This window comes from Narcine bancroftii, chromosome 4 (assembly GCF_036971445.1).
Source record: "Narcine bancroftii isolate sNarBan1 chromosome 4, sNarBan1.hap1, whole genome shotgun sequence".
Lineage (NCBI taxonomy): Eukaryota > Metazoa > Chordata > Chondrichthyes > Torpediniformes > Narcinidae > Narcine > Narcine bancroftii.
The window spans coordinates 306,915,109-306,929,018 of record NC_091472.1 but is presented as its reverse complement, the minus strand read 5'-3'; the positions used below and the strand labels follow the sequence as shown (position 1 = coordinate 306,929,018).

Genomic DNA, 13,910 nt, shown 5'->3' with positions numbered 1-13,910 from the left:
TTTCTTGAATTAATATGAAATTGGATAAATTGAAGTAATTTAATCTAACTTTTAAATTATGATTTACATGTAACAGATATGCCTGGATCACCAAAAAATCTTAAAGTAAGTGATATTACAAGGAGTACCTGCAAACTTTCATGGAAGCCTCCAGACAATGATGGTGGAGACCGAATTAAATGCTATGTTTTGGAGAAAAAGACTGTAGAAGGAAAGGCTTGGGTCAAAGTTAATGCTGCCTGTGTAGGCACATCATATATTGTGCCTGATCTTATTGAAGGGCAGGAGTACTTTTTCCGTGTCCGGGCAGAAAACCGATTTGGCGTTGGTCCACCAGTCGAAACCGTTCAGAGGACTAGAGCTAGAGATCCAATTCGTAAGTTTCTAGTTTATAATTTAAACTAAGGCATTTCAGATAACTCTAGAATTTCAGTTTTTTTTAATGAATACCTTTTTACATTTCAGATCCTCCTGAGCCACCAACAAGGCTCAAAATTGCTTTGGTTGCTAAAAACACTGTTTCACTTACCTGGAGACCACCAAAGAATGATGGAGGGGCTCCAGTTACACATTACATTATTGAAAGTCTTGCCTTAGATCCAACTAGACAAAAGAAGGAATCCTGGAACCAGTGCAATAGACGTGATGTGGAAGAAACCAAATTCACGGTGGAAGATCTTGTTGAGGGTGGAGAGTATGAATTCCGCGTAAAAGCTGTTAATGAAGCTGGCATTAGTAAGCCATGCAGTTCTGTTGGACCTATAATTGTGAAAGACCAAACATGTAAGTATTTACACAATTACTTTATAATGTGCAATATAAATATAGTAAAGACCAAATTTAAATATTCTTAAATTACAATGAATATTTTCATGTCCAGGTGCACCTGCAATTGAACTAACAGAATTCTTGGAAGCAGAACAACATACAGACATAAACATTAGAGCCAAAGTGAAGGGAACACCTTTCCCAACTTTGACTTGGTACAAAGCACCTGTCCATAAACCAGAAGAAAAATCTAAAGTAGAGTATGATAAGCATGTCAACAAAATTGTGACTGAGGATGGTTGCACTCTACTCATTCATCAGTCTCTCCGAAAGGACACTGGTCTCTACACTCTCACTGCTACAAACAACATGGGAACTGCTTCTAAGGAAATGAGACTCAATGTCCTTGGTAATCTTTTTATTTGATTATTTCTCTACATTTCGAGGTTTGTCATTTTGCTATGAAATATAATTTAAACATTGCTTGTTTTTTTTAATCTTTTCATCAGGACACCCTGGTCCTCCAATAGGTCCAATTAAATTTGAAGGAATAAGTGCTGAGAAAATGACCCTTTCATGGCTACCCCCAAAAGATGATGGTGGCTCCAAGATCACAAACTATGTTGTTCAAAAGAGAGAAGCAAGCAGGAAGACTTGGATACAAGTTACCAGTGATGTTAAGGAATGCATGTGTGAGGTGCCCAAGTTATTGGAAGGACACGAATATGAATTCCGCATTATGGCTCAGAATAAATATGGTATCGGTGAACCTCTTGACAGTGAACCAGAAACAGCAAGAAATCTGTTCAGTACGTATTGAAATAAACTTCTCCCACATTTTCTATATTTTGATATCATCTTGTATGTATATTCAATATTGTCCAAATTTTGGAACTTGTACACTTTTTTTTCTTGAATTTCTCAGTTCATACTTATTGGTAATTTCATTGAAATTTTAACAAAAACTAAAATAAGAATATCTTTGTTAAATTGCAATAAAAATATTCCTTGGTGCTTTTTTTTACAGCTGTACCGGGAGCTTGTGACAAACCAACTATAAGTAGTGTGAAACGTGATGGTATGGTAGTCAACTGGGAAGAACCAGAATATGATGGTGGCTCTCCAGTTACTGGCTACTGGTTGGAACGTAAAGACACCACAGCGAAGAGATGGAATAGGATTAATCGTGATCCAATTAGGATAATGCCTCTTGGAGTATCTTATCATGTAACTGGCCTTATTGAAGGCTCATATTATCAATTTCGTGTGTTTGCCATTAATGCAGCTGGAATCGGGCCCCCGAGCATGCCTTCTGACCCAATGGTAGCAAGAGATCCCATTGGTGAGCATTTTTATGGCTGAAATTTTGAGACTTGTGTGTGCATAATTTATCTTGAAGGTTGTAAAATTTTTGCTGCATCCTAATTTCAGTAAATGTCAGTAGCCTTTGGCAACGTATTACATTATGCCAAGCAATGTATTTTATTAACGTAAAGCAAAAGTAATAATACAGAATTCTAGTCACTACATTTCCAGCAAATCTAGTTTCAAAATCTAAGCTAAATGATACAAATTCTTTTTTCTTTAAAATAGCACCACCTGGTCCTCCATTTCCTAAAGTGACAGACTGGACTAAGTCCACTGTAGATCTTGAATGGGCTCCACCAACAAAAGATGGTGGATCCAGAATCACTGGCTATTTTGTTGAATTTAAGGAAGAAGGAAAGGAAGAGTGGGAGAAGGTAAATTCAAAAATTTATAATTTATATTTTTTACTTGCATAGAGATCCATATTTCTCCTATCCTAATCCAGTTCCTAACTCTGCCTTTGCCTGACAGTTATTGAGTACAAACCTAGTAGTCTGCTTGGTAATTCTTTAGAGGATATAAGTTTGGAAGGGCAAATCATTAAAGTGGTCAGTCTCTTTGTCCATTGGGCAGCTCTTAAACCAAGATTCAAAAAATAAGGGCAGACATACACGAACAGTGCTCTCGAATCGATTTGGAATCACTACATCAGTTTCAAGTCCAATGTCTGAAGGGCTCTTGAAACAAAAAGACCTTTCACGTTTTTGAACCACCTATATTTTCTCACGATTCCCTTCGTCCTTCCCATATCCAAAGACACAGAATAAATGATATCTTCACTTACCCATGCAGCTGGTTATCTTTGAGAATAAAGGCTGAAAGGGGACATTTTATTTCAATTTTAGTCTAGCCTGAATCTTTTTTAGCCACTGGGCATTGTTTTTGATTTTATCTAAAGGGTTTAATATCAGAGCAATGAGAAAGGGGTTCAAAAATATAGCTGGTGTTCACCTTCCAATCGTCACTTGTATAACATTGGAAAATTATGTTTTGAAATGAATGAATATTTCCCTGTTTTTGGCTAATGTGTTTATTTTTTATGGTTGGCTGTTCACAGGTTAAAGACAAAGAAATTAGAGGCACAAAGTTTGTGGTTCCAGGATTGAAAGAGGGAAATGTATACAGATTCAGAGTAAGGGCGGTAAATGCTGCTGGAGTTGGTGACCCAGGAGAGGTTTCTGACGCCATTGAAGTGAAGGATAGAACCAGTAAAAACAAATTATTTTTTTTTAATTGTTTGACTTCAATTTATTACTTTAGTAATAATAAATATCTGACATAATTATTTTTTATTCCAGTAATTCCAGATATTAACTTAGATGCCAGTGTGAGAGACAGAATAATGGTGCATGCTGGTGGTGTAATTCGTATCTTGGCCTATGTATCGGGTAAACCACCTCCAGAGATCATATGGAAAAAGGATGACAAGCAAATGCCTGAAGAAGCTGCAATTGAAACCACTGTCATTAGTTCTGCTCTTGTTATAAAGAACTGTCAAAGAAAGCATCAAGGAGTATACAATCTTATTGCTAAGAATGCAGGAGGTGAAAGAAGAAAGACCATTATTGTCGAAGTTTTGGGTAAGTATTGTCCACTTTCTAATTTTGCACAACGCAATTTTTCTCAAGAACTTGTAAAGTTATTTATTTTTTTTAACTACAGATGTTCCTGGGCCAGTTGGCGAGCCTTTCCGCTGTGAAAACCTTACAAACGATTCTTGCAAATTAGCATGGTTCTTTCCAGATGATGACGGTGGTTCTGCTATTACCAACTATATCATTGAAAAGCGTGAAGTTGAACGGCGTGGCTGGACACCTGTCACGTACACAGTTACCAGACAGAATGCTGTTGCTCAGGGTCTAATTCCAGGAAATGCTTATTTCTTTAGAATTGCAGCTGAAAATATCGTTGGCATGGGCCCCTGGGTGCAGACAAGACAAGAAATCATAGTTAAAGAGCCAGTGTGTAAGTAATATGTCCTGTTTCTTTTTTCCCAAATGTTAAATACATCAACTTTAGCCACTGAATACACAAATCTTCCTATTTTTCTCACTTGTAGCTGTCCCTGAACGTCCTGAAGATCTTGAAGTTACAGCAGTTACGAAGCAATCAGTTAGTTTGAAGTGGAATCCTCCTAAATATGATGGTGGATCAGACATTACAATGTATATTCTTGAGTGTCGCCTAATTGGTAAAGAGAAGTTCAACAAAATTACAAAAGAGAAATTGTTAGATCGCACATTTACACATAGTGGCTTAAAGGAAGGCGATACATATGAATACCGTGTCAGTGCAGTAAATGCTGTTGGCCAAGGAAAACCATCATTCTGTACAAAGCCAATAACTTGCAAGGATCAGCTGGGTAAGATTAATTTCAAATATCTTTCAAATTCTTTTTTTTTTTCCTGAATAGTGTGTTAATAGTGTGTTATTATCTTCAGAACCACCAACACTTGAACTAGATTTCCGGGACAAATTCATTGTGCGTGTCGGTGAAAATTTCAGCTTGACAGGACAATATAAAGGGAAACCTACACCAAAAGTTTCTTGGCTTAAGGATGATGAACCAGTTGAAGAGACAAATCGCTTAAAAATAAACACAACTCCATCGAAACTTTGTCTCAAATTTCTGAAAGGTGTTCGTGCTGATTCCGGTAAATATTGCGTGGTTCTGGAGAACAGCACAGGGGTACGAAAGGGCCTATGTCAAGTGACCGTGGTTGGTAAGTTAGTTATCTTTTTCAGCATGAAGTTTGGTGATATTGAACTAGAATACAGAATTGAAAGCAAACGTTATGTTTTTCAGACCGTCCACAACCTCCAATTGGCCCAGTTATTTTTAATGAACTTCACAGAGACAGGATGGATATTTCCTGGAAACCTCCTCTTGATGATGGAGGCAGTGTAATCACTAATTATATTGTTGAAAAGAGGGATACAAACCGTGAGCTCTGGATGCCTGTTACTTCTTCAACTACAAAGACAACTTGTAAAGTTCCAAAGTTAATTGAGGGCCGAGAGTATATTATTCGTATCTACGCAGAAAACATGTTTGGAATCAGTGATCCATTGCTTTCAGAAGAAGTTAAAGCCAAAGATCGTTATAGTAAGTGCAAGATTTTAGAATTGTCCAAAAGATTAAACAGAAGGCAAAAATAAAATACGGAGAAAAGCAAATAAAAAATCTGGTGTATTTTCTAACTTTGGTTACCCAAAATATGACAATCTATATTTTCATCGTGTATTGTAATTAAAGACTTGACTATTTTATTTTTGAAATAAAATATTATTTAAATGTATTCTGTTTGTTAATTTATTAATGTGTTTATAAATAGTTGTGTAGCAGTGAGGAGTCCGGTTGTGTTCTTTACATAACAACTTTAATTCTTTTTTCAAAGGGGTTCCTGAAGCACCAGAACAACCGATTATAAAAAATATTACTAAAGATTCTGCTCTGGTGGTTTGGAATAGACCACGGGATGGCGGCAAGCCTATCATTAGATACATTGTGGAAAAGAAAGAAACCATGTCCCATCGCTGGTTAAGAGTATCCAAAGAGCCAATTTACCCAGATACCCAGTTCACTGTAACAGAACTCCTTGAAGGCTGTGAATACGAATTCCGTGTGTCAGCAGAAAACGAAATAGGAGTCGGTGATCCTAGTCCGCCATCTAAACCTTTCTTTGCAAAAGATCCAATTGGTATAAACAAGTTATATTCCTTTTTTTGTTTTCTTTGAAATAACAATTTGTGATATATTTGCAAGATTTATTATGACCACTATTTTACTTTTCATTTAGTTAAACCAAGCCCACCTATTACACCTCAAGCAGTAGACAAAACAAAATCTACTGTTGATTTATCTTGGTATCCTCCTCGCCACAATGGAGGAGGCAGAATATTGGGATATTTAGTAGAATACCAGAAAGTTGGTGATGAAGAGTGGAAGAAAGCCAATCAAACACCAGATTCCTGTCCTGGTGTTAACTTTAAGGTGGCAGGTCTTAATGAAGGTGATACCTACAAATTTCGGATTGTAGCAGTCAATCAAGCTGGTGCATCAGATCCAGCTTATGTTCATGATCCTGTTCAAGCAAAAGACAGGCTTGGTAAGTGACTTGCAGGATTTCCATGCAGATCATTCCCCATTGAAATGTTTCGCTGTTAATCCGTTCCGTGTAACTGATTTTGTGTCTGTAAAACTTTACAGAGGCTCCTGAATTGTTTGTAGATGCCAACATGGCTCGAAGTCTTAACATAAAAGCAGGAACAATCTTAACTCTCAGTGCAACCATAAAAGGAATGCCGATTCCAAAAGTTACTTGGAAAAAGAATGACAAGGAAGTACCACTTAAAGCTGATATCGACTCCACTCCCACGAGCAGCAAGCTTCAAATCCTTAATACCGTCCGAGATGACAGTGGATGTTATTCATTAACCGTTGAAAATGAAGCTGGAAGTAAGAGCACTGCTTGTACTGTGGCTGTATTAGGTAAGAAGAATGGAACATGAGGCTTGTGGAACAACTTTCTTTTGTTCAGTAATTAAAATAATAGGAAATGGTTAATTTTTCCAGATAAACCTGGTCCACCACGTAACTTGAATATTAGTGAAGTTCGAAGTGATTCGTGCTATCTGACATGGAAGGAACCAGAAGACAATGGCGGTGCTGTTATCTCCAACTATATAATTGAAAAACGAGATGTTGCAGCTCCTCAGTGGATCCCCATCTCATCCACAACCAAAAAGCACAGCATAATGGCCAAGTACCTAATGGAAGGGACCCAGTATTTGTTCCGAGTAGGCGCTGAAAATCAGTATGGTAGAAGTAGATTTGTTGAATCAACAAAACCTATTAAGGCGATTGATCCAATATGTAAGTTGAAGTTGGCTGAGATTTATAATTTCACATTAAAGCTCATAATATTTCTACCCACAGTATTTAATTTATCAGGTTATTATCTTATTTTTTAATAGCTCCCCCTGGCCCACCTAAGAACCTGCACCATGTTGATGTGGATAAGACTGAAGTGTCTCTTGTTTGGAACTACCCCGATCGTGATGGGGGTTCAGAAATCACAGGATTTTTGGTTGAATACCAGGAAGAAGGAGCAAAAGATTGGAATAAATTCAAAACAATTAGCATACCTGAATGTGTTGTAACTGGTTTAGAACAGGGAAAGACGTACATCTTCCGTGTTAAAGCTCAAAATGCAGCTGGGCTTAGTCGTCCAGATACAACTGTGCCTATACTATGCCAGGAGAAATTAGGTGGGTGGTTGTTTTCTTTTCTTTTCCCATTCCTATCATTCTTTATTTCATTAGCACTCCCATGACATCATTCATCCTTTTGTATTGTAGTGTCACCCTCGGTGGAAGTCGATGTAAGCTTGATTGAAGGTCTTGTTGTGAAGGCTGGCAGCACAGTCAGACTCCCTGCTTTGATAAGGGGCATTCCTACTCCTTCGGTCAAGTGGATCACTGACAGTACTGAACTTAAATCAGAAGGCAATTTCAAGATTGATACTGACAACTACTCTACAGTGCTAACAATTAAGGATTGTATCAGAAAGCATACTGGTGAATATGTTCTTACGGTTTCCAATGTAGCTGGAAGTAAGTCAGTGGCTCTGCACTTGATTGTCCTGGACATTCCAGGCCCTCCTGTTGGTCCAGTCAATATCCTGGAAGTCACACCACAGCACATGATCATCTCTTGGCGTCCACCAAAGGACGATGGTGGAAGCCCTGTTATGAATTATATTGTTGAGAAACGAGAAACTAAGAAGGAAACCTGGGGCATTGTTAGCTCTGGAAGCACAAGTACCCAAGCTAAAATTCCACGTCTCCAAAAGGGCTCTGAATATATTATGCGCATTCGAGCTGAAAACAAAGTTGGTATTGGTGAACCATTGGAGTCTAAACCAACAATAGCCAAATATATGTTTGATGTTCCAAGCCCTCCTACTAAGCCAACTACATATGACATCACTGAAAATGCAGTCACCGTTTCATGGGGTGTACCAAAGTATGATGGTGGTAGTCCAGTCATTGGTTACATTATGGAACGCAGGGAAAAAAATGGTAAATGGATCCGGGTGAATAAGACACCAGTACTGGATCTAAAATTGAGAACTGTTGGACTTTTTGAAGGGAACATATATGAATTCAGAATATTTGCAGAAAATATTGCTGGTCTGAGCAAACCATCACCCATCTCTGATCCGATTTCGGCAATCCGTCCTATAAGACCACCTGGGCCACCAATTAATCCAAAACTGAAAGACAAGTCAAGAGAAACTGTTGACTTAGTCTGGACAAAGCCCACCAATGATGGAGGAAGCCCAATCTTGGGATATATTGTAGAATGTCAGAAAATGGACACTACAAAGTGGATTAGAATTAATAAGGATGACTTAATTACACAGTGTGCCTTTAGAGTACCAGGCCTCATTGAAGGAAATGAATACAGATTCCGTATTAAGGCTGCCAACGTCGTTGGTGAAGGTGAACCAAGAGAGCTGCCAGAATCTGTAATTACAAAAGATATTCTTCGGCCTCCAGAGCTGGACCTTGATATTGTTTGCCATGATCTAATCACAGTTCGTGTTGGACAAACAATTCCCATAACAGGACGCGTTAAGGGCCGACCAGATCCAGAAATTACATGGTCAAAAGAAGGCAAGGTCCTTGTTAAGAGCAAACGAATAGAGATTCATAATGACTATCCTGTTATACAACTATTCATTAAAGAGGCAACCAGAGCTGATCATGGCAAATACAATATTGTGGCTAAAAATAATAGCGGACAAGTACAAGCTGCTGTTACTGTCAATGTTCTTGATAAACCAGGTCCTTGCAAGAATATCAGGACAAGTTATGTCACTAAAGATTCCTGCGTGCTATCCTGGGATAATCCAGATGACAATGGTGGTTCAGAAATTACCAACTACATTGCAGAAAGCCGTCAACCGAGCCAGAGAGGGTGGACTGTGATCTCATCTGATTTGACTAAACGTGTGGCCAAAGTTCAAATAACAACAAATCATGAGTACTTCTTCCGTGTGTGTGCAGAAAATAAAGTTGGACTAGGTCCAACAATTGAAACTAAAACCCCAATCTTAGCCATTGATCCTATTGAAAAGCCTGGAGAACCAGAAAACTTTCATGTGGCTGATGTTGGGAAGACATTTGTCCAACTTAAATGGAGGAGACCCGATTATGATGGTGGAAGTTCTAACCTATCCTATCATGTTGAGAGGAGGTTAAAGGACTCAGATGAATGGGAAAGATTGCATAAAGGAAGTATTAGAGAGACAAGTTTCATGGCTGACAAATGTATTGAGAACCAGAGTTACCAGTTTAGAGTTCAAACCAAGAATGAAGGTGGTGAAAGCAATTGGGTGAAGACTGATTATATAATTGTCAAGCTAGAAATGCAGAAACCAGTCTTGGATCTAAAGCTTAGTGGAACATTAATTGTAAAAGCAGGTGAAACTTTCAGAATTGAAGCTGCTATGAGAGGAAAACCTCAACCAGAAGTCACTTGGGTAAAAGACAAAGATGCAATTGATCTTAGCAGATTACCTCAGGCTAAAATTGAAACAACTACTGATGCATCTAAATTAACTGTAACTAAGTCTAAGCGAGAGAACAGTGGCAAATATACAATCACAGCAACCAACCCAGCTGGTTCCTTTACAGCGTATGCTACTGTGAATGTTTTGGATGTACCAAGTGAAGTCAGAAATCTGAAAGTAGGTGGCATTGCAAGTGATAGGTGTCGAGTCAGCTGGGACCCACCAGCAGATGATGGTGGTTGTGAAATTCAAAACTATGTTGTAGAAAAATGTGAAAGCAAGAGAATGGTCTGGTCTGTATGTTCCACTTCTATAATAAATGAATATGCAAATGTCACTCGTCTGATTGAAGGAAATGAATACATTTTCAGAGTGCGTGCAGAAAACAAAATAGGTACAGGTCCACCAGCAGAAACTAAGCCAATTGTAGCTAAGACTCAGTTTAATAGACCTGGTCCTCCAGAAGCACCAGATGTCACAAAAATCAGTAAAGAAGAAATGACCGTTGTATGGAATCCACCAGAAGATGATGGTGGAAAATCAATCACAGGATACATTTTGGAGAAGAAAGAAAAACGATCGTTTAGATGGGTGGCAGTCACCAAGAGTCCAATCCCAGAAAGGCGAATGAAAGTTACAAATCTGATTCCTGGACATGAATACCAGTTCCGTGTCAAAGCTGAAAATGAAGTTGGATTAGGAGAACCAAGTCCACCTTCAAGACCAGTATTAGCAAAGGATCCTATGGGTATATATATTTTCATCATTAAATTGATTTTCTAAACATAATTTTGGAGTCACACCACACTCTCCTAATTGATATTCTGTTTTTCTGTACACAGAACCTCCAGGTCCTCCAAGTGGCCTTAAGGTGATTGATAGTACAAAGACCTCTATTTCTCTTGGCTGGACAAAACCTGTTTATGACGGTGGTTCTCCCGTAACTAGTTACGTCATTGAAATGAGACCGAAAGGTGTCAGCAAATCTCCTGAAGAAGGATGGACAAGGTGTAATGTTGCAGCTCAGTTAGTTGTAACTCAGTTCACCATGAGCAGTCTTGATGAGAAACAAGAATACGAATTTAAGGTTTCTGCACAGAATCAGGTCGGAATGGGCCGCCCAGCTGAACTTAAAGAAGCGGTATCGCCAAAGGAGATTTTAGGTATGCACTGCCTATTGCCTTTTTTTCTTTATGGTCCAATAAAATATATTCAATATGATAACATTCCTTTCACAAGAAAGTAATTTCTGTCATAAAATGCCTTTTTTTTCCAGAACCACCAGAAATTGATTTAGATGCAAGCCTGAGAAAGGTTTTAACTGTCCGAGCAGGATGTCCTATCAGATTGTTTGCCACCATCAGAGGCCGACCAGCACCCAAAGTTACCTGGAGGAAAATTGGAATAGACAACGTGGTTCGAAAAGGTCAAGTAGACTTGATTGACACGATGACTTTCCTTGTCATTCCTGATAGCACCCGTGACGACTCTGGCAAATATTCGTTGACTCTTGTAAACGCAGCAGGTGAAAAGGCTGTGTTTGTGAATGTTAAAGTTCTGGGTAAGTATCTTTTTTTCTGATTTGGTTTGACCATGGGGAAGATTTTGTGATATGTAGATATATCTTGATTACTAGATTTATTGTCCCAAAAGAAATAAGTTGCTGGAACTAAACTTGGGTAATGAAATGGGTCAAGTGGAGAATGCAGTATTTGGGGATTCTTCCATATATTGGTCATTGCAGTATCATATCTAAATAATAGTTATGGACAAAGAACAATTTGAATAAAAATACTCCACGAAATTGAGGAGAGATTGCTCAGGTACATTGGAGTTGTATGCTGCTAGGTAGAAATGTAATGGTGCCATTAGAAAGGCTTTCATTCAGTGGTAGTATGAGTAGCTGATCATAAAGTGAAAGACAGGAACAATGTTGAGCATGCACAGAACACAGCAGATGCTGGAACGCGAGTTCCTCCAGCAGATTATGTTTTACACCAATGCTGGTCTCAGTAGAAGTTGAAGCACAAAAAAGGGGCCTATGATGGATTTCAGTTGTAGATCAGGCTGACTACATAAAATATAGTGATCAAGTGTAGCAGAAAATAAAAGGGGTAATAATTCAGTAATAATAATAGATTGTCAGCTAAGGTAAAAGGGAATTAACAATAGGTTTGGAATAAAAGGGACCAAATATGAAATTTATCGGCTGAAGAATTTGGCATTGATATTTACTAACAGGAAGTATTTTAGTCAAAGCATATGAAATAGGGAAGTTGTCAGGATCTTAAGGATAAAGTAGGCAGAACTCTCTCTGCTTATTCACCCAATCTGAATGAGATTCTTGAGAAAAATAATGTAAATAGGGAGACATTACTTGATGACATAGAGCCAAGATGTAAGTTTTGGCTCGCCTGAAAAAAAGTTTAAAAAGAAGTGGACAAAAAAAGGACTTGACTAAAACTCATTTAAAAGACTATTAATAGTCTAGAGAAAAGCATGAAGAAGCCTCCAAAAAAAGATAAAGGCATTGAAGAAATAACAGAGAGCACGCAAGGAAAGCAAAGAGAAGAAAAAGAAGGGCCGACCTTGTTGAAGAAGCTGGGACCTGAAGTGAAGACGTCTCTTCATGCGAAGAGAACCTCCAGGTTGGCCTCCCAGCAGTCGGGGCACTGGGACAAACCCGGAAGGGGGAAGGTCCCGACTGCGCATGCACAGTCACCGCGAATGGGAGGCCTTTGAAGAAATGTTCAGAAGCTCTTCCAAACCGACTACGACTTTGGAAAAGGAAGAAATGCAAGAAGAAACTGAAGGGAAAGATGAAGATGATGGCCCAAGCTCAGAAAAATTAATAGAAGAAGACGAAGGCGACGACGACGACGAAGAAGATGATGATTAGGTCATTTAAAAGTCCTGTTAAAATGATTATGGAAGAGTTAAAATTAATAAGATAAGGTATTAAGAGCTCAGAATTAAAGGTTAACACAGAATATGAAATCGTTAAAGAAATACAAAGAAAACATCAAGATTTGGAAGAAAAAGTTCAAAGTATTAATGTCGAGTCTCACATTGTTCAAGATGGAAGATAGTTTCCAGTTCTCTTAAGATTAGAGGGATGATGCCACAGGACCCTAGTCCAAAATATTGAGGGACGATAAACATGACATTTGCAGGCCAGACAATTTAATGTATGACTGAATAGACATAATAATGCTTTGGGAGGGGATATTAATATCAAAATTATTCACGTCAACATGTTTCAAGCAAATTGTATTTTATTAACTTGATTGATATTTTTGATGATATAACAGTTAAAGTCATTGTAATTTATAATTTATGTTTTATATATATATTTTGATACGCTACAGTAACACATAAAAGGTTTGTCAGCTATATTGGAATAAAATAAGTCATTGCAGCCTTTGCAATATGTTAGGGTTATGGACTGGAGGGAAGGATACAGTATTTTTTACAGAGTTTAGTACTGAAACCACTGCTGCTCGTAATGGCATCAACAGCGTGGACAGAAGTATAGAGCAACATACTGAAATTTTGAAAATAGCTCAATATTTTGTAAGTCTAGCACATGCAAATAAGGAAAATACTAATACTTCAAGAAGAAGGTGTCACAATATTAACAAAATTATAGATGAAATGGACCCAAAGTGTATTAAATTTCCTTTTCGGCCCATGAGTCTATGCCACCCAGTTACGCCAAATCGACCGAAAACCCCTGCAGGTTTTGAAAGGTGGGAGGAAACTGGAGCTCCCGTGGAAAACCCATGCAGACACGGGTTAGAACGTACAAACTCCTTATAGACAGCATGAAATTCAAACTCTGGTCCCAATTGCTGGCACTGTAAAGGCATTGTGCTAACTGCCACCGATATTCCATCCAAAAACACGTGAAATGATTCTGTTTTAAATAAGTCTTTTGAAGAGCCAGGATAGATTTACAAAGAAATTAATGTTCAACACTATTGCTCGTGTTCACTAGAAACCTTTTGTGGTCTGTGTCGCTGTCACAACCTTCCCATAAAGCAGAGCTTTCCATGAATGACAACAAGTCTTTATGCAATGGGTGGCCATGCACCTTGACTATTCAAATATACATGACTGATAATCAGATATTTGGTAAGCAGTTAAAATAGCTTTAATCAATTCAACATGGAACAGTACATGAACAGACCATTC

The 13,910-nt window shown here is 38.2% G+C and overlaps 1 protein-coding gene across 1 annotated transcript in view; it reads left to right on the top strand.

Moving 5' to 3' along the window:
• The window catches only part of LOC138762481 (titin-like), a 383,050-nt gene that overhangs the window by 306,851 nt on the left and 62,289 nt on the right, over positions 1-13,910 (top strand). Inside the window, 20 exon segments of the mRNA XM_069936233.1 lie at positions 77-376; positions 466-783; positions 881-1,177; positions 1,278-1,577; positions 1,796-2,110; positions 2,362-2,510; positions 3,194-3,344; positions 3,435-3,716; positions 3,799-4,101; positions 4,196-4,498; positions 4,578-4,859; positions 4,943-5,242; positions 5,535-5,837; positions 5,937-6,245; positions 6,347-6,628; positions 6,713-7,012; positions 7,114-7,407; positions 7,498-10,464; positions 10,559-10,879; positions 10,993-11,277. Coding sequence (XP_069792334.1) covers positions 77-376; positions 466-783; positions 881-1,177; positions 1,278-1,577; positions 1,796-2,110; positions 2,362-2,510; positions 3,194-3,344; positions 3,435-3,716; positions 3,799-4,101; positions 4,196-4,498; positions 4,578-4,859; positions 4,943-5,242; positions 5,535-5,837; positions 5,937-6,245; positions 6,347-6,628; positions 6,713-7,012; positions 7,114-7,407; positions 7,498-10,464; positions 10,559-10,879; positions 10,993-11,277 — 8,361 coding nt within the window.